The sequence below is a fragment of the Phoenix dactylifera genome, unplaced genomic scaffold (genome assembly GCF_009389715.1).
Source record: "Phoenix dactylifera cultivar Barhee BC4 unplaced genomic scaffold, palm_55x_up_171113_PBpolish2nd_filt_p 000416F, whole genome shotgun sequence".
Lineage (NCBI taxonomy): Eukaryota > Viridiplantae > Streptophyta > Magnoliopsida > Arecales > Arecaceae > Phoenix > Phoenix dactylifera.
Window position 1 is genome coordinate 406,506 of NW_024067856.1, and position 25,472 is coordinate 431,977.

Here is a 25,472-nt window from a genome sequence, read left to right on the forward strand (position 1 = left end):
GGAGTGATTGATCCATCCTAGTGGAGTTTCCACTAGATTAATTGATTTTGATGATTAAATGTGGTTAAAATAGAGTTTCTTCAATGATCATCAAATCAGATCTTAATTAGGTGATTTTCCCTCATTTGGCACGATTATAGCATGATTTTTAGGTGCGTGCCAAGGTTAGAGACGACTCGAGTAAGTTTCAGAGCCGGCTCCTAAGGGGGAGTCGACTCGCGCATTGCGGGAGTCGACTCGCAAAGATGGCAGCTGAGGGGGAGTCGACTCGCATATTGTCGGGAGTCGACTCGAAGTCTACAGGCGCATAAGGAGAGTCGACTCGCGCATATTCTGGAGTCGACTCGAGGTCGAGTCGACTCGCGACTCAGGGAGTCGACTCGCAGTCGGGATCCGACTTTTTAACCCTAGGTTTGTCGTTTCGCAAAACACTTTTCTTTCAAGCCGCCACTGTTCAAAAAGCCCTAGAGCCGACTCCTAGGTCGTCCCCGATCGTCTCCAACCTTTTCGTCGATTTTTCACCGGTTCTTAGGGTTTTCGTCCGTTCCTAGGTCGTCTCCGGTCCGTCCCGAGTCTCCTCCGTCGACCTTCTCCGTCCTTTAGGTTTTCTTCCGTTTAGGTCAATGCCTCGTAAGACCGTGGTTAGGAAGAGGTCCCGTCCCGAGGCCGGTCCCGAGCGGCGCTCCAAGGCGCGGCACGATCCCGCGAGGCAACCACCTCCGGCTCGTTCCCCGCCTAGGGCGGTTCCCGAGGCCATTGGCCGGGAAGGTCGTCTCCACCGGGAGGTATGTCGATTTCGACTTCTCTCCCGGGAAGGGTTCACCATAGGTGATAGCTTAGGCCCAGGGCCTAGAGTACTTCCTTACATTGGACCTCCCCACATATCCTGGCCTGTTAGAGAGTTTTACGGTACCGTCCATCGGGGAGATGGAGGTATCGAGGGCACAGTAGCCGGTGTCCCTGCGTGTCACGGAGGATCTTATTGCCCACATCCTCCACCTTCCATTAGTAGGGGTGGCTCCCGCACACCCTGAGGATAGAGTTGAGGCCCTTACGGTCTCGGGCATCCACCCAGTCCCCTAGACGAGGTATCGCAGCTCACTCCGATTGAGTGGATCCTTTGAGTATTCTGTAGGTCCATCTTCCCTAAGACAGGGAGATTTGATTTTGTAAATGAGAGGGACCTAGCTCTTATGTTCTATATCTTCAGGACACCCCAATCAACTTCCCAAACTCATATAGGTATATGTGTGAGCCCCTAGATAGACCTAGGCTCACCCTCCCATACGGCATGATTTCACTCTTCTCTTTAGGGAGTACGAGATTCCCATTCCTGAGGGAACCCTCTCGCGCTTTGCGATGGACTGATCGCACGTGTACGGGGACCATGCACAGGATGGGGTTTCGGAAGAGAGAGGGTATGGGTTAGGAAGTCTACCCTCACCGCTCAGACCACCAGACCTTCACCCAGTCCTGAGCCCGATTTACCCAGACCTTCCAGACCATCCAGACCTTCCATCCACTCCTCCTGCTCCTACCACCTCCGCCGGACCTTCCTCCTCGGCACCACCCTCTATGGCGGTCCGGATTGATCCTGAGCAGCTCCGGGAGCTGCGACAGGAGATAGTCAGAGAGGTGAGGGATGAGCTGCTTCGGGAGCTCCGAGGTGCGGTGCCTGCTCCCACTCCTGCACCCGTATCTTCTCAGTTGGTCCCTTCCTTGACAGCCGTGACTGACATGACGGCTCATGTACGGGAAGAGATCTACAATGTCCGGAGTTTGGTCCAGGCCCAGTTCCACAGCATGAGTGAGGTCACGAGCCACTCGACAGATGCGAGAGGAGATAGGTCGTGACATGCACACCACCACCGAGGGGGCCGAGCGCTTGTCGAATGTACTCATCGACAAGCTGGACGCACTTCAGACATCGGTGACTGGGCTTCAGCGTCGGTGACAGAGCTCTCCACTACACATAGCAGAGCCACCACGTCTATTATCACGCAGCTTGGCCATGTACAGATGCAGTCACCCTCCTCATGGAGCAGAGCCGATTGAGAGGAGGAGCACCATCCTCGAGAGGAGGAGCCACATCCTCGAGAGGAGGAGCCACATCCTCCAGAGGAGGAGATGCATCCTCGAGAGGGGAGCTTCATCCTCGAGGAGGCCATAGATGTTTGTTTGTTTTGTGTGTTTGCTTTACTTATTGTATGCTCAAATGTATTCACATTCATATCAATACAATGAGTAGACATCTTATCTTCAATTATGTGCCATTTGATGATTGGTTGTGCCATTGATTGTGTGTGATTACCTCCTTTTTGATATGATGACAAAAAGGGGGAGAAATATGTATAAAATATGTAAAAGGGGAGAAATATGAAAATATGTAAAAGAAATCAATAAAAAGATAAACTCTTAAAAACACACACAAATTTGTTCTAAGTGGATTCGGTACCTCGAGGCTCATTATCTCTCTTTTGGGGCTCCTAATGGAGTAATCTCCAGAATCTATTCAAGGGATATTCGGAGATTAGCTGAATCCTACTCAAGAACAAATTGACAGATTTTCCCTCTAAAAACAAAAAATTCAGTTCAAAAACTTCAAAGCATTAAAAGGAAATTCAGAGAATCAAAACATAGTTGAATGCATATGTTGAGGGGGAGAATCTGAATTTTAATCAAACTAAATCATTAATGACATATAAGCCAAACAATTGATTGCATAATATGAAGGCTTATATAATTCCAAATGAAAGGGGGAGCTTTAACTCCGAAATTTAATGTTTCACTCCTTTCAACTTGGATAAATTAAATTATCAGACATTTGAATTCATTTATGGATTTTATTTCATTATTTATTGAGCAATTCATTTTACATATACTCAAAGTTTTGTCATCATCAAAAAGGGGGAGATTGTGGAGTGATTGATTAAAACCCCATTTGATTTTGATGAGCTCAAAGCATTTGAGTATATCTTGTGATTACTAATGAATTCAATTGAGTGTTTCAGTGAAAATCCTGTCAAGTGTCTCTAGACTTGGTTCATAGTATTGGATAAGTTAAGAAGTCTGCTGAACCAATGTCTGAGACTCGAGTCGACTCCCGAGTATCACGAGTCGACTCCAAGCGTATCAAGTTCACTGGCACGAGCTCGAGTCGACTCCAGATAGTACGAGTCGACTCCGACTGAGAACAGACAGAAGAACAGAAAGCTCAACTCAGAACCTGTCAACGAGTCGACTCCTGAAGTGCGCGAGTCGACTCCAATGTTCAACGAGTCGACTCCAGGGAAGTAAGAGTCGACTCCAAGAGTCACAAAGAAAAGTCAGAGAGCAGTTTTCGGGTCTGAGATTCGAGTCGACTCCAGTGGAACGCGAGTCGACTCCGATGGTTGGCAGGTCGACTCCAAAGAAAGCAAGAGTCGACTCTCAGCGGTACACAAAGAAAAGTCAGAGAGCATTTTATGGACTCTGAGATTCGAGTCGACTCCCGCAATACGCGAGTCGACTCCAAGACCCGCGACCAGACAGACAGAAAACCGTTACTGCCTCTGAGATTCGAGTCGACTCCCAGACAGCTCGAGTCGACTCCAAGACAGCTTCACGTCAAAAGGCAGAAGACCAACTTTCGGAAACTGAGAGCCGAGTCGACTCCAAGGAAGTTCGAGTCGACTCCAAGACTGGATGAGCCAAAAGACAGAGGATCGGGAGTTCGGGCTCTGAGATTCGAGTCGACTCCCAGGACAGTCGAGTCGACTCGAGTGGACAAAATTCAAAATTGGATCCACGGACTTCAGTGGATGAGCCGACTCCAAAATTGCCAAGTCAGCTCCAGAAGTTGCGAGTCGACTCCAGGTCAAGACGAGTCGACTCCCAGTCGTGAAGGCAACTTTAATTCAAATTTGGAACAGTTGCCGAGTCGACTCCGGAAAAGCTTGAGTCGACTCCCGCTACAGCCGAGTCGACTCCTGATCGCGCGAGTCGACTCCAACCCACCAACGGTCATATTGTCAGGCTGCGCAGAGTGTGCAGAACGGCAGAAAAAGCAGTCTAACGGCTAGTTTCCGTGGGGGTTGGCTTAAATAGCCACAGAGGACTGTAGCAAGGCAGAGAACAACATTCCACTCCAACTTCAAGCATTCAAGCTCTGCAACGTGCTCTTCAACGAAAAAGGGAAGATCTGCATTTACTGCACCAACTACTCTTCCCAGCAATTAAAGCCTCCTTCTCCTGCATTCAAGTCGACTACTCTTTCAAGAGGAGACCGGAGTTAAGAAGCCATTCCTCACTTCCATTAAAAGCGTTTGAGGCTTCTAACTCCTCTTTATTATATTGTTTTCATCTGCTTTTTGAGAAGCTATTTTCTGTTTTCTTTCTACAACTTGTATTTACTTGGTTCAATCGGGGATTGAATCAAGGGGATTGAGGTTGGTTGGTGAGCCGAGTTAAAACCAACGTGTGTAAGGGTTTGATTGTGAGCCCGGAAAACAATCGGGGTTGGTTCTAGTCGGTGAGCCTGGGAAAACCGACCGAGTTCGTTGTGAGCTCGTAAAACAACAAGTTTGGTTGTGAGCTTAAAACAACCGGCTGTAATCCAAGGGGTTATAGTGAATTCCCAAGTGAGACTTGGGGAGTGGACGTAGGAGCAAGGGTTAGCTCCCGAACCACTATAAATCTTGTGTTTGTGATTGATTACTTATCTTCTTCCTCTCACATCACTCACACATTTAGGATTAATTAAATAACTTGCAATAGTTTTTAATTAATCATCCATAAGTTTTAAATATCTAAATTAATTTTAAAACCCAATTCACCCCCCTCTTGGGTTGTCTATCTGGGCAAACACCTTAGCATTTAGTTCAGCCAAATTTTTATCAAACATACTTTCAATTAGTTTCGTGGGTGTGTGTAGGCCATTTGTTATGACATTCCATAACTCATAGTTTTGTGATTGAGTAAAGATTTTCATTCTAGCTTTCCATTGAATATAGTTAGATCCATCAAACAGTGGAGGTCTGTTTGTGGAAAGTCCCTCAGCAAGTAATACCTTATGTGGGGTTGTCATGATCTTTGGCTCTAGTCGGTTAAGACTACAAATAATATTTGAGCACCTGCTCTGATACCACTTGTTGCCCAGTAGATACAACCCAAGAGGGGGGTGAATTGGGTTTTTAAACTTTTAGACTACTTCTAAAACTTTTCAATTAATTATGCTAAGTTATATAGATGCACAGTGAAATTTAAACTTAGCAACAGTTTGATGTATAGAATGTGACTAGATTGAATATGCTTGCAACTAAAGGATGTGCGGATAAAAGTTAAGCAAGCAATTTATCTAAGTAAGTAAGTGAGTAAGTTAGACAATGACAAGAATCATTACAAACACAACAAACATATAGTGGTTCGGTGCACCCAGCACCTACATCACTCCCCAAGACCTCTTGAGAATTTCACTATAATCTACAGATTACAGCCGTTGTTTTACAAGCTCACAACCAACTTGTTGTTTGCGAGATAACAACAAACTCGGTCGGTTTTCACAGGCCACCGACTAGAACCAACCGATTGTTTTCTCGGGTTCACAATCAAACCCAGTTGGTTTTTCCACAGGCTCACCAACCACAACCTTACACGATTGTTTTCCGGGTTCACATCAACCCAGTTGGTTTTCCCAAAGGCTCACCAACCACAACCTAACACCGTTGGTTTTCCCTTTGGCTACCAACAAACCTTAACCCTTGATTCAATCCCTTGATTGAATCAAGTTACAAGATATTAAAACAAAGGTTTAAAGATAAATACAAGCTTCTCACTTAAGCAGATATAGCAAATATAAATAAGTAAGGTAAAGAGAAGAAGCCTCAAACAATTCGTAGATGGAGGAACTCGGCTTCTTCTTTACTTGACCTCTTTCTGATTTTGCACGAAGTAGAGGATCACCGAGGCAGCACACAGTTGAAGAGGAAGTTTTGGGATTCACTTGGATACTCTTCTTCTCTCTATTTGCTTTGAATGCCCTTTTGTGCTTTAGGGAGATTTTCTTGTAATCTCTCTAAATCTCTTTCCTAATGTTCTCTCCCACTTCCATGCCGTCTCCCTAGCTCTCCTCTTGATTTTATAGCTTTACATGTCATGGAACCAGAAATCTAGCCGTTAGAGAGAAAAATAGAGCCGTTGTGCACAGTCTGCAACTCCTGACAAAGTTTCCGTTGGGATCGAGTCGACTCGCGCGATTTGGAGTCGACTCAGCTGTAGCAGGAGTCGACTCATGCTTTTCTAGAGTCGGCTCGACAACTGTTCTAGATTTGAATTAAAGTGGTCTTCTCGACTGGGAGTCGACTCGACTTAACCCGGAGTCGACTCGCCAAAATCTGGAGCTGACCTTGCACTTTTGGAGTCGGCTCATCCCAAGGAATCCATAGATGTATTCTTCAACTTGGCTCACTCGAGTCGACTCGTGAATTTGAGAGTCGACTCGGCGCTCAGAGGCCGAACTCCCGATCTTCTGTCTTTTGGCTCGTTCAGTCTTGGAGTCGACTCGAACTGTTCCGGAGTCGACTCGGCTCTCAGTATCCGAAAAACAGTCTTCTGTCTTTTTGGAGTAGCGCTGCCTTGGAGTCGACTCGAACTATCTTGGAGTCGACTCGAGTCTCAGAGACAAAAACACTGTTTCTATCTTTTGGTGTAGCGCTGTCTCGGAGTCGACTCGGGCTTTGCAGGAGTCGACTCGGCACTCAGTGTCTGAAATTGGCTCTCTGACTTTTTGCCTTGTATTTCTCTGGGAGTCGACTCTTGCTTCCTTAGGAGTCGACCTGCCAACCATTGGAGTCGACTCGAGTTCCTCAGGAGTCGACTCGGCTCTCAGGGTCCAAAATAGCTTCTCTGTGTTTCTGCCTTGTTACTCCCTGGAGTCGACTCGTACTATCCAGGAGTCGACTCGAGGACTATTCTTTGGATTTTTCTTTGAATTTGCTCTTCCAACTTGAGTCCTTTGAACTTGAAACTTGGGCCAATGAAGTGTAACTTTCTTCCAACTTTCTTGAGAGCTTTGGAGGCCTTCTTGTGTTCTTCCAGCTTGCTATGTTCCTTGCAAAATGAATATTTTTCTCCTTGCAACACAAACATTAGTATTTATACTTCAAGGTTTTTGTGATCATCAAAATCAATCTTTAAATCAATCTTTGGGTCATCATCATGGTTTAGCAAGAAACAAAACTCGGTTGCATTATCTACTGCTGAAGCTGAATATGTTGCTGCCGGGAGTTGTTGTGCTCAAATCATGTGGATTAAACAACAACTTGAAAACTATGGCATTAAACAAGATAAAATTCCCATTAATTGTGATAATACAAGTGCCATTAATCTAACTAAAAATCCATTCAGCATTCAAGAACTAAACATATTGAGATAAGACATCACTTCATAAGAGATCATGTACTGAATGGTGATGTGACACTTCAATTTGTTTGCACTGATGATCAATTAGCTGATATCTTCACAAAATCCTTGAGTGAAGAGAGATTTAGTGTGCTTAAGAGAGGATTAGGAGTGATTGATCCATCCTAATGATATTCTCTTCTAGTTCATTGATTTTGATGATTAGCTTGTGTTAAATATGTAGTTTCTCATCTATAATCATCAAATCAGATCATAACTTGTGATTGTCCCTTGTTGGTACGAAAATAGCATGATTTTTAGGTGCGTGCGAGAGTTCGAGTCGACTCGAGTAAGTTTCAGAGTCGGCTCATAAGGGGGAGTCGACTCGCACATAGACGGGAGTCGACTCGAGGTCGATGGCTCATGAGGGGGAGTCGACTCGCACATAGATGGGAGTCGACTCGAGGCCGATGGAAGCATGAGGGGAGTCGACTCGCGCATATTTTGGAGTCGACTCGAGGTCGAGTCGACTCGCGACTTACTGGAGTCGACTTGCGGTCGGGATCCGAGTTTTTAACCCTAATCCAAGCGTTTAATCAACACTTCTATTCATCGCCTCCACTATTCACAAAACCCAAGAGCCGTCTCCGACATCGTCTCCGACCCGGTTAGAGTTTTTCCGTCGACCTTCTTCCGTCCATTAGGGTTTTACTCCATTTCTAGGTCAACCATGCCCCGTAAGTCGGTTGTCCCAAGCCGGAAGAGGCCCAACCCGCGAGCGGCACCGAGCGACGGTCCAATGCTCGGAACGATCCCGTGAGGCCACAACCTCCGGTTCGTTCCCCGCCGAGGCCGGTTCCCTCGCGTCCGTGCGCCGGAAAGGCGGTCTCCACCGGGAGATATGTCAACTTCGACTATCTCTCCCGGGAAGGCTTTACCATAGGGGATAGGTTGAGGGCCCAAGGCCTAGAGTTCTTTTGTTCCCTAGATCTCCCCACATACCCAGGGCTAGTTAGGGAGTTCTATGGTACAGTGTCTAGGGGGAATGGTGGGATACAGGGAACCGTAGCGGGTGTCCCTTTATTTATTTCGGAGGATTTATTGCTCAAGTCCTCCATCTTCCCCAAGTAGGGGTATCTCCTACTCACCCGGCCGATAGGACTGAGGCCCTTACGGCCATATTAGGGAGTCCACCCCAGTCCCCATTAGATGAGGTGTCCGCTAGTTCCTTTTCAGTTGAAATGCGGCTCCTCTTGAGCATTATCTCTAGGACCCTTTTCCCTAAGACCGGCCGCTTCGATTTTATATCTGAGAGGACCTAGCCCTCATGCATTACATTCTCCAGGACACCCCAATTAACTTTCCCAAACTAATCTACAAATACCTATGTGAGCCACTAGACAGACCTAGGCTCACCCTTCCATATGGGATGCTATATACCCTGATCTTTAGGGAGTCCGAGATCCCTATTCCTGAGGGGGAACCCTCTCGCGCACTGCGATGGACAGATCGCATGGGTGAGGGAACCCTTCACAGGATGGGTTTTTATAAGGTAGAGGGAATCTGGGTCAGGAAACCATCCTCCTCCACATTTACTACTAGACACTCCCCCAGTCCTGATCCTGATTCAGACTTTTCCACCTATCCCTCCACCTCAGCACCATCTACCTCTGCCGGACCCTCCACTACACCACCTTCTCAGCCACTAGAGGTCCGGATATCACCTGAGCAGCTCCGGAAGTTGCGACAGGAGATCGTGAGGGATCTTCGGGACGACCTACTACGGGAGCTCCGAGGTCCAGCGACTGCTCCCTCCACTGCCCCTCTTCTGTATTAGTTCCCTCCTTATCAGCCGTGACCGAGATGACGGCTCATCTGAGGGAGGAGATCTTCAATGTCAGAAGCCTTATACAAGCCCAATTCTCCAACATGAGCGATGTCACAAGCAACACACGGAAGATGCGAGATGACATCCGACATGACATGGGCACTAAGAGTCAGGGGGCCGAGCGACTGGCGAATGTGTTGATCGCCAAGTTGGACAAACTCCAGGAGACTCTGACTGAGCTTTCCACGACGCACAGTAGGGCCACCTCGGCCATCATCACCCAGCTAGGGAACGTCACTGATGGGGTCAGTCTACTAATGGAACAATCAAGACTGAGCAGAGGAGCCACATCCTCGAAGAAGCCCTAGCTTATTTTTTTATTTTGACATGTATTTACTGCTTTACTCTTTGTATTCACAAATGTACCTACACATACATCAATACAATGAGTAGACAATTTTCTTCAATACTGTGCAAATTAATCTCTAACTGCTTGTGTGTTACTTACTTCCTTTTTGCTATGATGACAAAAGGGGGAGAAATATATTGAATAGACATGTAAAGGGAATCAATGAAAATCAATAAAAAGAAAACTTTTAAAACACACAATAATTTGTTCTTAGTAGATTCGATACCTCGAGGCTCATTATCTCTCTGTTGGGGCTCCTAATGGAGTAATCTCCAGAATCTATTCAAGGGATATTCGGAGATTAGTTGAATCATACTCAAGAACAAATTGGCAGATTTTCCCTCTAAAAACCAAAAATTTAAGATCAAAAGCTTCAATGCACTAAAAGAAAATTCTGAGAATCAAAACAAAGTTGAATGCATGTGTTGAGGGGGAGAATCTGAATTTTTAAGAAAGCAAAATCATTAAAAATATATTAGCCAAACAATTGATTGAATGACATGAAGGCTTATATAATTCCAAATGAAAGGGGGAGCTTTAACTTCAAAATTTACTGTTTTACTCCTTTCAGTTTTGGATAAATTAAAATAACTAGACACTTGAATTCATTTTAAAATTTTACTATAAATCTCCTTGTTTGTTGAGCAATTCACTTTACATATACTCAATGTTTTGTCATCATCAAAAAGGGGGAGATTGTGGAGTGATTGATTATAACCCTATTTGATTTTGATGAGCTCAAAGCATTTGAGTATATCTTATGTTTACTAATGAATTCAATCTAGTGTTTCAGTAAAATTCTTGTATATTTATGGTTAAGTGTCTCTAGATTTGGTTCAAGACATTTTGGATAAGTTAAGAAGTCAATTTGAACCAAAGTCTGAGACTCGAGTCGACTCCGGGATATTACGAGTCGACTCCAAGCGTATCAGAAGCACTGGCACAGGCTTGAGTCGACTCCTGTACATTACGAGTCGACTCCGACTGAGAACAGACAGACGAACAGAAAGATCCAACTCAAAATCTGTCAGCGAGTCGACTCCTGAAGAGCGCGAGTCGACTCCGATGCTTGCCGAGTCGACTCAAGAGTAGTATGAGTCGACTCCAGGGAGTTACAGACAGAAAGACAGAGAAGTTATTTTGGACCCTGAGAGCCGAGTCGACTCCTGAGGAACTCGAGTCGACTCCGATGGTTGGCAGGTCGACTCCAAAGGAAGCGAGAGTCGACTCTCAGTGTAATACAAGGCAAAAGTCAGAGAGCAACTTTCGGACACTGAGAGCCGAGTCGACTCCCGCAAAGGCCGAGTCGACTCCGAGACAGTGCGACCCCAAAAAGACAGAAGACAGTATTTTTGTCTCTGAGAGGCGAGTCGACTCCAAGACAGTTCGAGTCGACTCCAAGGCAGCGCTACCCCAAAAAGACAGAAGACTGCTTTTCGGATACTGATAGCCGAGTCGACTCCAAAACAGTCCGAGTCGACTCCAAGACAGCACGAGCCAAAAGACAGAAGCTCGGGAGTTCGGACTCTGAGCGCCGAGTCGACTCCCAGAATTTCCGAGTCGACTCGAGTGAGCAAAGTTGAAGAATACATCTATGGATTCCTTGGAATGAGCCGACTCCAAAAGTGCTAGGTCAGCTCCAGACTTTGGGGAGTCGACTCCGGTTAAGTCGAGTCGACTCCCAGTCGAGAAGAGCACTTTAATTCAAAATCCGGAACAGTTGCCGAGCCGACTCCAGAAAAGCATGAGTCGACTCTTGCTGCAGCCGAGTCGACTCCAGATCGCGCGAGTCGACTCCGATCCCAACGGAAACATTGTCAGGATGTGCAGAATGTGCAGAACGGCTAGAAAATTGTGTCTAACGGCTAGTTTCCATGGGAAATGGCATAAATAGCCACAGAGGACTGTAGCAAGGTAGAAAAGTAACATTCCACTCTAAGATAACAAGAAATCTTCATCTGCAAAGTGATTTCAACGGAAAAGAAGGAAGAGGGCCATTAACTCCATTCAACCAACTGCTTCCCAGCATTAAAGAGTCTTCTTCAGCCTTCAAGTCTTCAAGACATTTCAGAGGAGACTCAGAGTTCGAGAAGCCCTCCCTTCTACATCATCATAAACTAGTGTGAGGGCTCTTAACTTCTCTATGTTTATATGCTGGAATATCTGCTTTCTTAGAAACTGGTATTTTTTCTCTTTCTTCCTTCTATCCATTTGAATCTTTACTTTGATTCATCAGGGGATTGAATCAAGGGTGTAAGGGTTTGTTGGTGAGCCTAGGTTGAAACCAACGTGTGAAGGGTTTGATTGTGATCCCGAGAAAACAATCGGGCGGTTCTAGTCGGTGAGCCTGGGAAAACCGACCGAGTTCGTTGTGACCTCGTAAAACAACAAGTTGGGTTGTGAGCTTGTAAAACAACCGGTTGTAATCCGAGGGGTTATAGTGAATTTCCAAGTGAGGCTTGGGGAGTGGACGTAGGAGCAAGGGTTAGCTCCGAACCACTATAAAATTATTGTGTTTGTGATTGCCTTTGTGTCTCTTACTTTCATTTCATTCACTGCACATAGCATCTAATTAATCAACTTGCAAAAAGTATTAATTAGTATTTCACAAACCATTTAATTGTAATAATTATTTTAAAATCCAATTCACCCCCCCTCTTGGGTTGTCTATCTGGGCAACACTTCAAGGTTTTGTGATCATCAAAATCAATCTTTAAATCAATCTTTGGGTCATCAAATCCCAAGAACCAAAGGGATCCTGCTGCCGGATCCTGACGGTCTCGTCGCCGCTGCAAGAGGCCAGCATCACCGGAATCCCACGGACTCCGGCCGCCGGATTCCATGCCGGCTCCAGACTCGATCGGTGTAGCCTTCCATCCTTTGCCTCTCCCTCAACTCCAGGTTCCCTTTCAAGAAATCCATTGCCTCAGCGCCGCCTGCCGTCCAAGATCAGTGAAGCCGATCCAACCAAATAAACAATTCGAAAAAGAAGGGAGTTTGTCCGGAGTAAATAACGATGGAATGATGAGGAAGGAAGGGTCCAGCATACGGATGGGACACCGAAGGGGCATGTATAAATGTATAGAAAGAAGATGAATCTCTCGATTCAAAGATGGACAGCAAGTCGGGGGAGGAGGTCCATTTGTTACTCGAGCGAGAGACGAGAGAGAGTCCTCCTCGTCGTTGTTGCGGCCGGCGCTCTGTCAAAATGGGTAAAATCCTGGATTTCTTCCTCTCTCGATTCGAAGGTGGGCAACAAGTCAGAGGGAGGAGGATGGTGGGAGAGGAGGGGTAGGAGAGGAGGGTTTCCAAGTGAGATCTAGATCTGACTGCCCACGGTTCGTCAGTGGCATGATCTCGACCGTCGGATCCCGAAGCAGTGTTAAGTCACGAGCTCCGTTTGGGTTTCGTGAGCTTCTCGGGCTCGGGCTCGTTTGACTAACGAGCCGAGCCTGAGCCGAGCTTTTTTCGAGCTGAGCCCGAGTAGCTCGGCTCGTTAACAGACCTACCTTTGTCCATATATATATATATATTTATAACAACCAATATTTAATAATATTTATATATTATTATATAAAATTTCATTATATAATTATTATATTATACTATATTATTATAATATACAAAATTAATAATAATAATATAATATAGAATATTATATTATATATATATATTCTAGTTAAGGCATTTGAATTGCTTACCTTTTAGATACTCTACCTTGAACTGATATTCTTGGAATCATTGGCATCGTCTTAGTAGGCTAGCTTCCTTATTGCATATACTTGTCTAACTTATTATTTAAGAATCCTTTTAAATATTTATTACAGTTTTAATAAAAACTATCCTTCACTTAAGACGTATATTCAACTTCATTGTTACTGTTTTAATTTCCAATAACTCCCTATCATTAATATGGTAATTCAGTTATCCCTTGGAATGTACCAGATGCATAAGCACAATTTTTTTCACTATTATCTCCAATTTTTTTTGGCTTTTAATATAACTCTCTAGTGTTTTTCTGAGGCAGTTGTTTCTATTTTAAACCATCATCTTATAATGGTAACCTTAATTTACAAAAGTCCTTCTTACCTTTTCTTTGGTTTCCTAACTACTTGCATAACATCTTTCCTGTTTCAACTCAAGGGATTCTTTAGCTAATTCTTTGCAAATTTATCTTTATAATTGAGAATTTCTAAGATCTTTGAAGCTATTTCTTATTTTCTATTTATTTGGGAATTTGTTTGTAGAACATGATCCAAATATAGAGGAAGGTAATCTTGTATTAACCTATACTCTAAAGTGTTACAGGAGAGAGTATATATAGACTCGATTCAGTTACATTAGATTGTTATAACCACACAACCGTTATAACAAGAAAATGAAGTTGTTAGAACAGACACAGGAAGAATTCAGGACAGGCATTCAGACGACTGAGAAAGTTTTGTATACGCCCCCTCAAGAGAGACGTGCGATCAGCAACGCCGATCTTGGATCGTAACTCCTGAAATCGCCGCCGAGCAAGAGCCTTTGTAAGGAGGTCAGCGAGTTGATCCTGGGTAGAAATATGTGAAACAGATAACATTCCACGGGAGAACATAATCACGAACGAAGTGCAAATCAATAGCTATATGCTTCATTCTGGAGTGAAGAACCAGATGAAGACTGAGATGAGCTGCACCAATATTATCACAATAGAGATCAGGCGGCTTAGAAAGCCTGACACCCAGTTCCCCAAGCAAGGAAACCAACCAAGCAAGCTCAGAGGTTGCCGTGGCTAAGGCACGATACTCCGCCTCTGTGGAAGATCGAGCAACGGCCTACTGTTTACGAGTATCCAGGAGACTGGGGAGGATCCAAGAAATAACATAGGCAGAAGTTGAAGTGCGGTCATCAACATTGCCTGCCCAGTCTGCATCAGAGTAGCCTCGAAGAAAATGAAAGGAGAGACGGAGAACCGAAGTAAAACACCATAGAAAATTGGTTTGTTTAAGGTACCGAAGTAAGCGCTTCAATGCAGCCCAATGAGTTTCCGTGGGACGATGCATAAACTGAGCAAGTTTAGTCACAGAGAAGCTAATGTCTGGACGAGTGAGAGACAAGTATTGAAGGTACAACAAAGCTCCTGTAGACAGAGCAGTTGTCAATGGAGAACCATCATCAAGCTGCAACGACGGCTTGGTTGCTAAGGGAGTATAACTGACTTTGAGCCATCCATATGAGCACGCTCAAGAAGATCTCGAATATACTTGTGCTGGGTTAAAAACAAACCTTGACGTGTTGGAATAACCTCAACACCAAGGAAAAAGTGCAAGGGACCAAGATCCTTCAGGGAAAATTGCTTGCCAAGACGATCAACCACCTGAGAGACAAATGCTGGCTGATTTCCTGTAAGAACAAGATCATCCACATAGACTAGAAAATAACAGAGAACACCAGCATGGTTGTAGATGAAAAGTGAAGAATCAGACTTAGAATTGATAAATCCCAAGCCCAAGATAAAGCGTTTTAACTCCTGATACCAAGCCCGCGGCGCCTGCTTGAGACCATAAATGGACTTCTTAAGACGGCAGACATGGTGAGGAAACTGCTGATCAACAAACCAACGGGCTGCGCCATGTAAACTTCATCTACCAGCGTGCCATGTAAGAAGGCATTGTTAACATCAAGTTGCCTCAGAGACCAGCCAAGCTGAACAGCCAAAGAGAGAATAGTGCGAACTGTCACTGGCTTGATAACCGGACTAAAGGTCTCAGAATAATCAAGCCCAGGCCGTTGATGAAAGCCTTTGGCAACGAGACGTGTTTTGAATTTCTCAATAGAACCATCAGGCAGGCGCTTAATTCGAAACACCCACCGCGAGCCAAGCAGATTCTGCGAAGGAGATGGAGGCACCAGGTCCAAGTACCATGATGAAGGAGAGCAGAGAACTCGACAGACATAGCCTTCCGCCATTTTGGATCTTTCAAGGCTTGAGAAACACACGTAGGTTCCATGATAGAAGGAATATGATGTTTGGTAACAGAGAAAACTGCTTTGGTTTGAAGATGTTATTCATGGAACGAGTTACAATAGTTTCGCCGAGGGGGTGAAGGATGCTGAGATGTAGAGGAGGAACAGGACAAGGAATAACCGAAGTAGAAATGGAAGCAAACCATCAGAGCAGAAAGATGCTCGGGAACAGAAGGTTCACAAGATCGAGCAGCAGAAGTGGAAGAATGCGGCCGAATAACTGGAGGAACCTCAGGAAGAAACCCATCCCGGAATAGCTTGCGATGGTGAAACAGAGCTCATGTTATCAGAAGAGAAATGAGGAGAGCCAACAGCAAAGGGCATAGAGTCCTCTACAAAAACAACATGCTGGGATAGATAGAGTTTCTTATGAGAGAAATCCCAGCATTTGTAAGCACTCTGGTGAGTGGATAACCAAGAAGACACACGGACGAGATTTGGGTTGTAGTTTGTGAGAGGTATATGGCTTAAGCCAGGGAAAACACAAACAACCAAAGGTCTTGAGATAAAGATAATTAGGAGAACGACCAAACAAGATATGAAATGGACTTAGGGAAGTTAAAAGAGGAGTAGGCATGCGGTTGATAAGAAAAACAGCTGTTTGAAAGGCATGAGACCAGAATTGAAGTGGCAACGAAGCGTGATGAAGAAGAGTCAACCCTGTTCAACAATATGGCGATGCCGACGTTCAGAGGTGCCATTCTGCTGTGGTGTATGAGGAGTAGTAGTAAACCAACCAATGCCATGAGTAGCTAGGTTAAGGTTTGAGTTTTAAAAACTCACCACCATTGTCAGTTATATAGATTTTTGACAGGAAGATCAAACTGTTTTTCTAAGGAGTACGAAGCTGAATGAAAAGCTGGGCAACATCTGATTTATGACCATAGGAAAAAGCCAGGAATACTTTGTAAAATGATCAATGAAAACAATAATAGCGATAGCCATCTACTGACACTTGAGAAGATGGACCCCAAACATCAGAGTAAAGAAATTCCAGAGGCTTGGAACTAACAAGTGAAGAAGAATGAAAGGGAAGTTGGTGAATTTTATTACACTGACAGGAATTACAAACATCAAAGGATTTTGAAGTATTGACAACAGGAAGAGAATGAAGATGAACAAGCTTGGAAACAATCCGAGAGCTGGGATGACCAAGACGCCGATGCCAGCCATTCAAGGAGGTTCTCTCACCAATGCAAGCTAGTACACGAGACGAGGAAGAAGAAGACAGAGCTTCAGTGGATAGACACCATTCTCACACTCACCTCGAAGAAGAGGAGCTCCCGTTTTCATGTCCTTTATCAAATAATACGAAGGAAAAAATTCAACGGACGCATGATTAGTTCTGGTGAATTCATGAACAGAAATGAGATTTTTCTTAATAGCAGGAACGCATAAAGTGTATGAAGATGAAAGGTTTGGGAGGAGGAAGGAAGAACACAAAACCCACGTGAGTAATTGACAAACCTGGTCCATTACCAATTACCACTTCATCTGTACCATCATACTCAGAATGAATAGTTAGATTGGCAAGATCAGAGGTTACATTGTGGGAAGCTGCCGAGTCCACAAGCCATTTCTTGGAATTATGAGCAGCAGATGTAGCAGTGTAATTAGTATTGGCATCTCCTCCTTTGGCTTTCATCATTTGGCAACATGTGCGGGCAGAGTGACCTATCTTATCACACCACTGACAAATGATAGGGAATCGATTCTGCTTGGAAAGAAAAGGTCGTTGATTTGCAGTAATGTTTCGAGTATGCTGTCGAGAAAAAGGCTTTGATTTCCTATTAGCCGCATTTGCAGTGACAACCAGTGAATTAACAGTGGTGTCAAGTCGTCGTTATATAGGCTTCATGGATACTAAAAGGTCATGGAGTTCTTCAAAGGAGAAAGATTTCTCCCTGGCATGATTGGTGCCACAATATCCCGAAATTCAGAGCCTAAGCTATTAAGAATATAGACAGTTAAATCATCAGAAGATAGTGGAGTATCAATGGCAGCAAGCTCATCAGCAAACCCTTTAATGGTTTGCAGGAATTCAGTCACAGACTCGTTGAGCCAAGGAAAGCGACTCCTTGAGCTGCATCACACGGATCGTGACTTGTTTGCATAAAGGCGAGTAAGAGTCATCCATGCATCATGAGATGTTTCACATGCTGCAATTAATGGAATAACAGACTCAGAAACAGAGGAAAATATTGCATGAAGGAGTAGCTTATCTTGGCGAAGCCAATGAGAATAGATGGCTGCCCGTAGTATCTCCTTGAGAGAAAGAAGCTGTAGATGGACGCTTGATAGTTCCATCAATGTAGTCATCAGATCATAACCAATGAGTAGTGAAACAAATTGAGCACCCAAGATGAGAAGTTCAAAGGCGTAAGTTTGAGTGGGAGCTGAGAGGATGCATTCACAGCTATCAGAGACATGGTGGTATTAGCAGGAATGGGTGTGTGTACAACTGGAATGGTTGATGAGCTTGAATCCGCCATGAGTAAGAGCAGAGAATTCCTGAGACGTTCGTGGGGGCTAAGGAAGCTCTAATACCATATAGAGGAAGGTAATCTTGTATTAACCTATACTCTAAAGTGTTACAGGAGAGAGTATATATAGACTCGATTCAGTTACATGAGATTGTTATAACCACACAACCGTTATAACAAGAATATGAAGTTGTTAGAACAGACACAGGAAGAACTCAGGACAGGCATTCAGACGACTGAGAGAGTTATGTTATACCAAAAGCTCTATCTTTCCTTTGCCTATAATAGACCTAGAAACTCTACATTTTATTTTTTAATTCCATTTTCATTTCAAATAAAAGTATGTCATGTTTGACAAAGTATAAGGCCATCAATTTTAGATGCCTTTTATGGTCATCCCTAATTTTAAGGTAAATTAGGATGTCATCTACATATACAGCAAAAAATTCATTATATGGTTTAAATATCTCATGCTTTCTCCTTTGGAATATATTAGGTGCACATTTTAGCTTGAATGACGTTACTAACCAATTGTAATATCACTGTGGTGTCCTTACTATTTTGTTTGGATCTTCTAGTTCGTTGATTGCCCTAGCTTTATCCCTTCCCAAAGTTGAATTGGATTTGTGTTCTATACAAGAATAGCCTCAACTTCTTCAAGAATAGGTGTTTCTTCTCTAATTATTTTGAAATTTAAGTAATAAATATTATTTTTTCTAGCCCATTCTGTATGATCCTCTTCTTCTGATATATGCCCGTGGTTGATTTTTAATTGTCTTCTTTATCTAATCACCATGAGCTTTATTTGCTTAGGATGTCTTGTAGATTTGGTTGTAATCCTTTTCTTTTGGGAGATTTCTTTAAAAATTAATTTATGGAGCACTACAATTGTTAGCTTACCGCTTGATGTCAAGAGAGGATCAACAATATTTATCAAGCTTAACACCCCCTTTTGTACAGCCTCAACCACACATGTGGAGAGAGTTAAGATAGACAAAATCATAATAACAGATTATCAAGGATATTGAAAAAATAACTGGATTGGAAGGGATTCGGACTCATGTCTTTTAGCAGACCTGAGCTCTTATACTACACCGGATCTAGATTAATCTCTAAGATCACAAACTTTAGAGATTTATAGTCTTGTGAAAATTTATTCAGCAGATGAATTCTTTTGTTGATAGAATAAGAAAGAAAGGGAAGAAAGAAAGAATCGTAAGGACATAAAGAACTGAAGGAAGGAGGGAAGTGAGATTGGTATGTACAGTCTCATCTTATATGGCTGAACATCCATCTCAATATACTATTTAAGCATCTATAGGAACTTCGATGAATATATGCTCAATTAAAGCTCCATTCCAACATAAGAATATGCAGTTAAATAGATTTTAGAGCTCCACCTCAAGCTAGACCATGGATATCATTCATGCTCAGCTCGGAACAAGTATCTGAAATCTATGTCATCCAAGTGCTTTCTTAAAATGATCTCCCAACTAGTCTTCAAATTTCACATATAGTGTCATAATCTTCTTGGTCATAATAGCGTCACGAATGAGATGATGGTAAACTAGTATGTGCTTTGTTCTTCCATAGAATACTGGATTATCGTTGTGAGAACTACTTCTTGGTTGTCAAAAAACATCCTCATGAGCTGGCATCTAGATTTCCTTGGGTCCTGGATATGGAAGTCATTATCTTTTACTGGAAGGTTCTCTCTTTTTCATTCAATGCTTATTTCTACTCCTTGTGTTTGCTTTCCAGCTCCTTGGCTCCCCATGATATCTGTAAGGACTCGTGAGGGCATGTGTTTAGTCCCACATTCGGTTATTTGCTGAGTAGATCTTAAGTATTTATACAGGATCAAGGAACCCAAATAATATATTTCGGCGAGGTCCTAGGTTGTTATTAATGGTATCAGATCGGATCCAGCCTATAACCTATGTGAACTAGGGGACGCTGCAGCACAGATCCATTCGAGCTGACCACGGGGCCAATCGTGTTGTTTTGTGATTAGATTTTAATAGATTTAAACTCTTAGCTTGACGAGGACGTTATAACTTGAACGGGGGAGTATGTAAGGACTCGTGCGGGTATGTATTTAGTCCCATATTAGTTATTTGCTGGGCAGATCTTGGGTATTTATACAAGATCAAGGAACCTAAATAATACTTTCCGGCTAGTCATTTTGGATAAAGTCCTGGGTTGTTACAATATCATTAGATGGTTAGAGAGCAGTTTAAATCCATTTCTTATGGAATCATAGTAAACATGAAAAAGAGCTTTAATTTTTAACTTGGGAACTCATCTATATACAAAAGCTGAAGGAAGTCTTGGAATCTCTAGGCGCCATGACTGGCTTCAAACTGTCTAATATTTGGCTTTAGATTGTTTACCACAAAATGACTTACATGGACAAACGAGCCTATTGTCAATCCTTTGAGGAGGTTCATGCTATTTGGATGGCCTTCTATGAGAGTGGAAAGATTACTTATGATCAATTTAATTGGGTGGTTGGGGAGGGTGATGGTATAGATACAAAGTGTTTATTCATGGATTGATGGCATTCCGTGGTTACGAAGATTTTTCCAATGAAGATGGTGCAACTAAAGATTTTTTCCTGTAAGTGCCTTCTCATTCCCTGATGTTAAATGGGATTTATTTCTGTAAATCAAATTACTGATATTCCCAAGCCTGCTAAAGGTAGTTCTGGAAGTATTTGTTGGAGAGGATTTTTTTTTTCTTTTTAATAGATCAGGAGGAGCTAAAGCCCACCTTTCTATCCTATGCCCGTTCCATCCCTCGAGGGTTGACTCCAACCAAAATTTTATGCATCCTCTTGCTAAAGTGGCAAAGGATGATGATACCATCAAACCAAGCGGTGGGGGATGTTTGGGTGAAGGTTATAGATAGAATATACTGAGGAAGTTTATTTTCATCTCCTGCTCGTCACTACAAGAAAATGGGGTTTCACCGATCCTTTTTAGCCGACGCTTTTTACAAGCGTCGGCGATTTTCGGTCCAGCCCCAACATATGCCGACGCTTTGTAAAAGCGTCGGGCATAAACGACGCTAATTAGCGTCGTGGTAGATTGTGGCCTAAGACGACGCGTATACGCGTCGTCAGAACTCAAATTCACAACAAAAATCAAGCGGGCCGTTCCCCTCCTCATTCTGCATCTCGATCTCAAGCCTTAGCTCCTCTCCTCCTCTCCGGCGATGAACTGCCCCCCTTGTCCTCTCCGGTGCCGAGCGACGTCCGACGGAAAGGTCTTCTCCTCCTCCCTCCTCTCCGACGACGAGCGGCCGACCTCTGTGCTCTCCGGCGCCGAGCGACGTCCGACGGCAAGCTCCGCTCCTCCTTCCTCCTCTCCAGTATTTTATTGCAGGTGGGCGGCGGACGTGGTGGGAGGGAGCGGGCAGGGCGGGGAGGAGGAGGAGGAGGAGCGGCTGCCTATGGTGTTCACGCCGGAGCAGCAGCAGTACACGCTGGAGCTGGACCAGAAGGCGGCCTCCCTGAGGCACTCGATCCAGGATCTACGGCTCCGGATACCTCCCGCACACATCTCTGAGCGCCTCCCCCACCTCCACGCTCACACCCTCACCTCCAACGCCGCCCTCGCCCTCCAACTCAACTCCCACTCCGCCACCCGAGAACAAGTATGTCTGATCCTTCCTCCGTCCATTCCCCAAATCAATTTATATACCATACAAAATTCCATTTAATTCCATCCCCCTTTTCAATTTCGTGTATACTCTGTTGCATTTGTAGGGATCTCGTGAAATCTATGTACGCCTTTCTTTCGTTAAATTTCTTTATTTGGGTTTTGGGGCATTGGATCGGACAACATCAGATCTCTCTCTCCCTCTTTGTGTGTGTGAGTGATTAGTTGATAAAATTATGTAAATTAGTCCCAGAGCAACTGATCCATCATTAACATAAATTCATATAACTCATAAGCGGATGCCCCATGACCATGTCTCATTCATTTCCCGGGGTTTCTTAGTTTCATTTTTCAATTTGTTGAGTTAGGGTTAGTCGCGGCTACAGAATAAAAGAAGGTACCTGGTTCATTTAGATTTGGGTTGCAGGATTTTAATTTCTTTCTTATAAATTTAAGATTGTTTTAGCTCAAAATAGTTCAGAAGAATCCTACAGGTACTAGTGAGATGTTGACATATCATAGATCAACTTTATATAAGCTCATGCATGATGCATGTTGCTACTCCTATATTTGAGGTAGGAAATTGTTGTACTATTACGGGAGAGATTATTGGTAAAATAGAGAGGAATTCTGAGCCTCAAGGCTTTTTAAGATCCAAGAATCATGAGGGTGTTTGAATGTTAGGTGCTATCCAGGCTTTTCTTTGATTTTTTTCCCTTTTAGGTTCTTTAATTACAACTGGAGTATCCTCCTGAGAATAGTTGCTTGGAGGATTGGGAAAGATAAAATTAGGTCTTTTTGAGTACTCAATTCTTCTACTGGAAAAAATATTTGAAAGCATCAAAAGAAATGTGATCTTTTGGGCCTTTCCCTGGCCAATAATGCCTTAGGAGCTGTTGAATCGTGACAACTCTGGGCCTTCCTGCTTCGCGGGATGATTAGGAGCACAACCAGCACAATTTTCCTTGCATGCTAAAGATTTGCAAGAGATGTCATTCACCATTCTAAAATTGGATTCTGGAATTATTCCTTGTATTTCTACTTTCATCTCCATATGATTAGAGACATCAGGGTTGGGGGTGGCTCTCCTTGGAGTAAGGAGTGGGAGGGCCATGAGTTCATGATAGAGTGAAGGGAGGCAGAGAGCAGGACAGCAGATTAAATATTCCAGTAAACAGTCCTTCAACACGTTAAGCCCCTCTAGTTTTGGGGCATTCTGCTATTATATGATGTTTTCTTCTTTGTTAAGTTTGTGTCTTGGAAATATTCTGTGTTCTCATATTATGCTTCTTATTTTTTATTCCTAGACTTTCTCTTTATTCTAGATCCTCTTTTATATTTCAGAAAAATTCAGATGTCCTTAACATGAAAGAAAGTGCAGGTGTTGGTTTACCACAGGCACCAAAAAATGTGCGGCTTTTTTCCTATAATGAGTTGAAGTCAGCAGCACGGAACTTTCATCCGACAAACAGAATAGGTCGTGGAGGGTTTGGAGTCGTATATAAAGTGAGACTTTGGAGTTCTGTTGTAGTTGACTACTTTATCATTTTATTCATCTGTTTATTACTAGTTTGGGTAGCCAAACAATCATTTCGCGATGATGGTTTGTTTTCTACTCAACAAACTGATTTCAGTTCAATGGTTCTTTGTCATATGCTAAGCCGTTGTTGTTATTCTATATGCAGGGAACATTGAGGGATGAAACAGAGGTTGCAATAAAGACACTGTCTGCTGAATCAAAGCAAGGAACGAATGAGTTTCTGACTGAGATTGATATGGTATCAAATATTAGGCATCCTAATCTTGTTCAACTGATGGGGTGTTGTGTTGAAGGCAGGAACAGGATTTTGGTTTATGAGTATCTGGAGAACAATAGTCTAGCAAATGCTCTACTTGGTAATTAAGTAGTGAAATCATCATTTTGAACAGTTCGATTCATAATCTTCGGGAACATGTGACTCATAGTCTCATATAAACCATCTGGAATGTCAGGTCCAGCGAATAAGCGGATTGCTTTGGATTGGCCCAAAAGAGCTGCTATTTGTGCGGGTACAGCTCAGGGTCTTGCATTTCTCCATGAGGAAGCCGAGCCACATATTGTCCATCGAGATATCAAGGCTAGTAATGTTTTACTTGACAAAGACCTAGCCCCAAAAATTGGAGACTTTGGTCTAGCTAAGCTTTTTCCTGACAATGTCACTCACATTAGCACACGTGTGGCAGGAACTATGTAAGTGTTATCTTGACCCTTTTTTGTTTAATTTTGGGGATAGGTACTTAGTAGCTTATTTACTAGATTTTGGTAGGAATTTAGGTGCATTGATTCAGGCTAATTTTTGTTTGCTTTTCAGGCTGATTGCCCTGATGCATTAGCTCTGCAACTCCTAAAGCTTAAAAGATATTTAAACATTGTGTATTGTTTAAATGATGCCTAGTGCCACGTCTGTTCTTTCTTAACTTAGTAGTCATTTCTTGCCTGTTCTTTGCTGCAGTGCATGTACATTTAATTATCTCAAGTCAGTTAATGAAATCTACATTTCTTTCCAAATTAGGCATTTTGCCTAAAGGAATCCAAAGCCTGGAGAGATGCTATCTAAGCAAAATATTCCCTTCAACATCCATGGTGCTCCTATCATTTTGCCTACTTCCTATGAAGATATGGTTCAAAAATACCAGGTTTGCCGCTGAAACTTTAGATTTCTTAATTTACACCGTATTTCTGCATTGCTAATATAATCTCACATTTTTCACCATGAAGTGTTTGGATCTTCACCATGTTTCCTGCTACAGGCCGCGTTGCAATTGCTTGGAGCTTTCCTGCTTCAGTTTGTGTTGCTGCAATCAGGGTGTTTCATGCTTCAAACCACAATGTTGTAGCTGGGGATTCCCTGCTCCAAACTACAATGTTGTGGCTGGGGGTTTCCTTTCTCCAGACCATGCTGTGTCCTTCTAAGCCTCTCCTGCCCTAAGTACTCCTGTGGCTGTATCTTATCCTGTCCAAGATGTACAGAGGTACGCCTGTGCCCAAGATGCACCAAACCTGGCTGTACTACCGGATGTCTATGTTAGGTTAGATCATGTAAATGATCAATGTAAATATTATCTACGCTATGTGGCTTGTGACAGATCCATAGCCCACCTGATCAATGTAAATGATCGAGTTGTCAATATCCTGCTTTAGACTTTATGTCTAGGTCTTTTTTATGTGGATGGATAAAAATGCAGAGAGGTATGTCGTGTGATACCATGAACGTAGACAAATAATGAGTTTTGTAAACATTTCTTATCTTGTAATCAGTGTTCAAGTCTGCACTATGAAGTGTTTGTAATACAGGTTCGTATTTTTATTTACATTCGTATTTTTATTTTTTTTAAAAAATAGCAATCCCGACGCTTTAAAGCGTTGGTAAATAAAAGTTGTGGCACGCCTACGCCGACGCTTTAAAGCGTCGGTAAACTGTACGTCTACGCCGACGCAAAAAAAAGCGTCGGGAAAGATACATTTGCCGACGCTTTAAAGCGTCGGCGAATGTTGTTTTTGCCGACGCTTTTAGTAGCGTCGGGGAAGCCGTGTTTTTGCCGACGCTTTCCCCTAGCGTCGGCAAAAACTTTTGCCACTCCGGTATCGTCAACGCTTTTGCGACGGTTCTGTTTACGTCGCGGGAACTTTAGCTGACGCTTATAAGCGTCGGAAAAGATTATAA

At 43.3% G+C, this 25,472-nt stretch overlaps 1 protein-coding gene across 4 annotated transcripts; it reads left to right on the forward strand.

The window, feature by feature from the left end:
* The first annotated feature begins 21,337 nt into the window (after positions 1 to 21,337).
* Positions 21,338 to 25,119, forward strand: LOC120105994 (cold-responsive protein kinase 1-like). Of its 4 annotated transcripts, none has more exons than XM_039118812.1 (6): positions 21,338 to 21,763; positions 23,113 to 23,274; positions 23,454 to 23,664; positions 23,761 to 23,998; positions 24,120 to 24,444; positions 24,559 to 25,119. In XM_039118812.1, the coding sequence occupies exons 1-5, from the start codon at positions 21,560 to 21,562 to the stop codon at positions 24,139 to 24,141; spliced, it is 837 nt and encodes a 278-aa protein (XP_038974740.1). In that variant the 5' UTR covers positions 21,338 to 21,559; the 3' UTR covers positions 24,142 to 24,444; positions 24,559 to 25,119. The 4 variants fall into 4 exon arrangements, with proteins under 4 accessions (XP_038974740.1, XP_038974739.1, XP_038974742.1 ...); XM_039118811.1 differs by having other exon boundaries at positions 24,261 to 24,444; positions 24,559 to 25,109; XM_039118814.1 differs by having other exon boundaries at positions 24,321 to 24,444; positions 24,559 to 25,109.
* Positions 25,120 to 25,472: the final 353 nt, after the last annotated feature.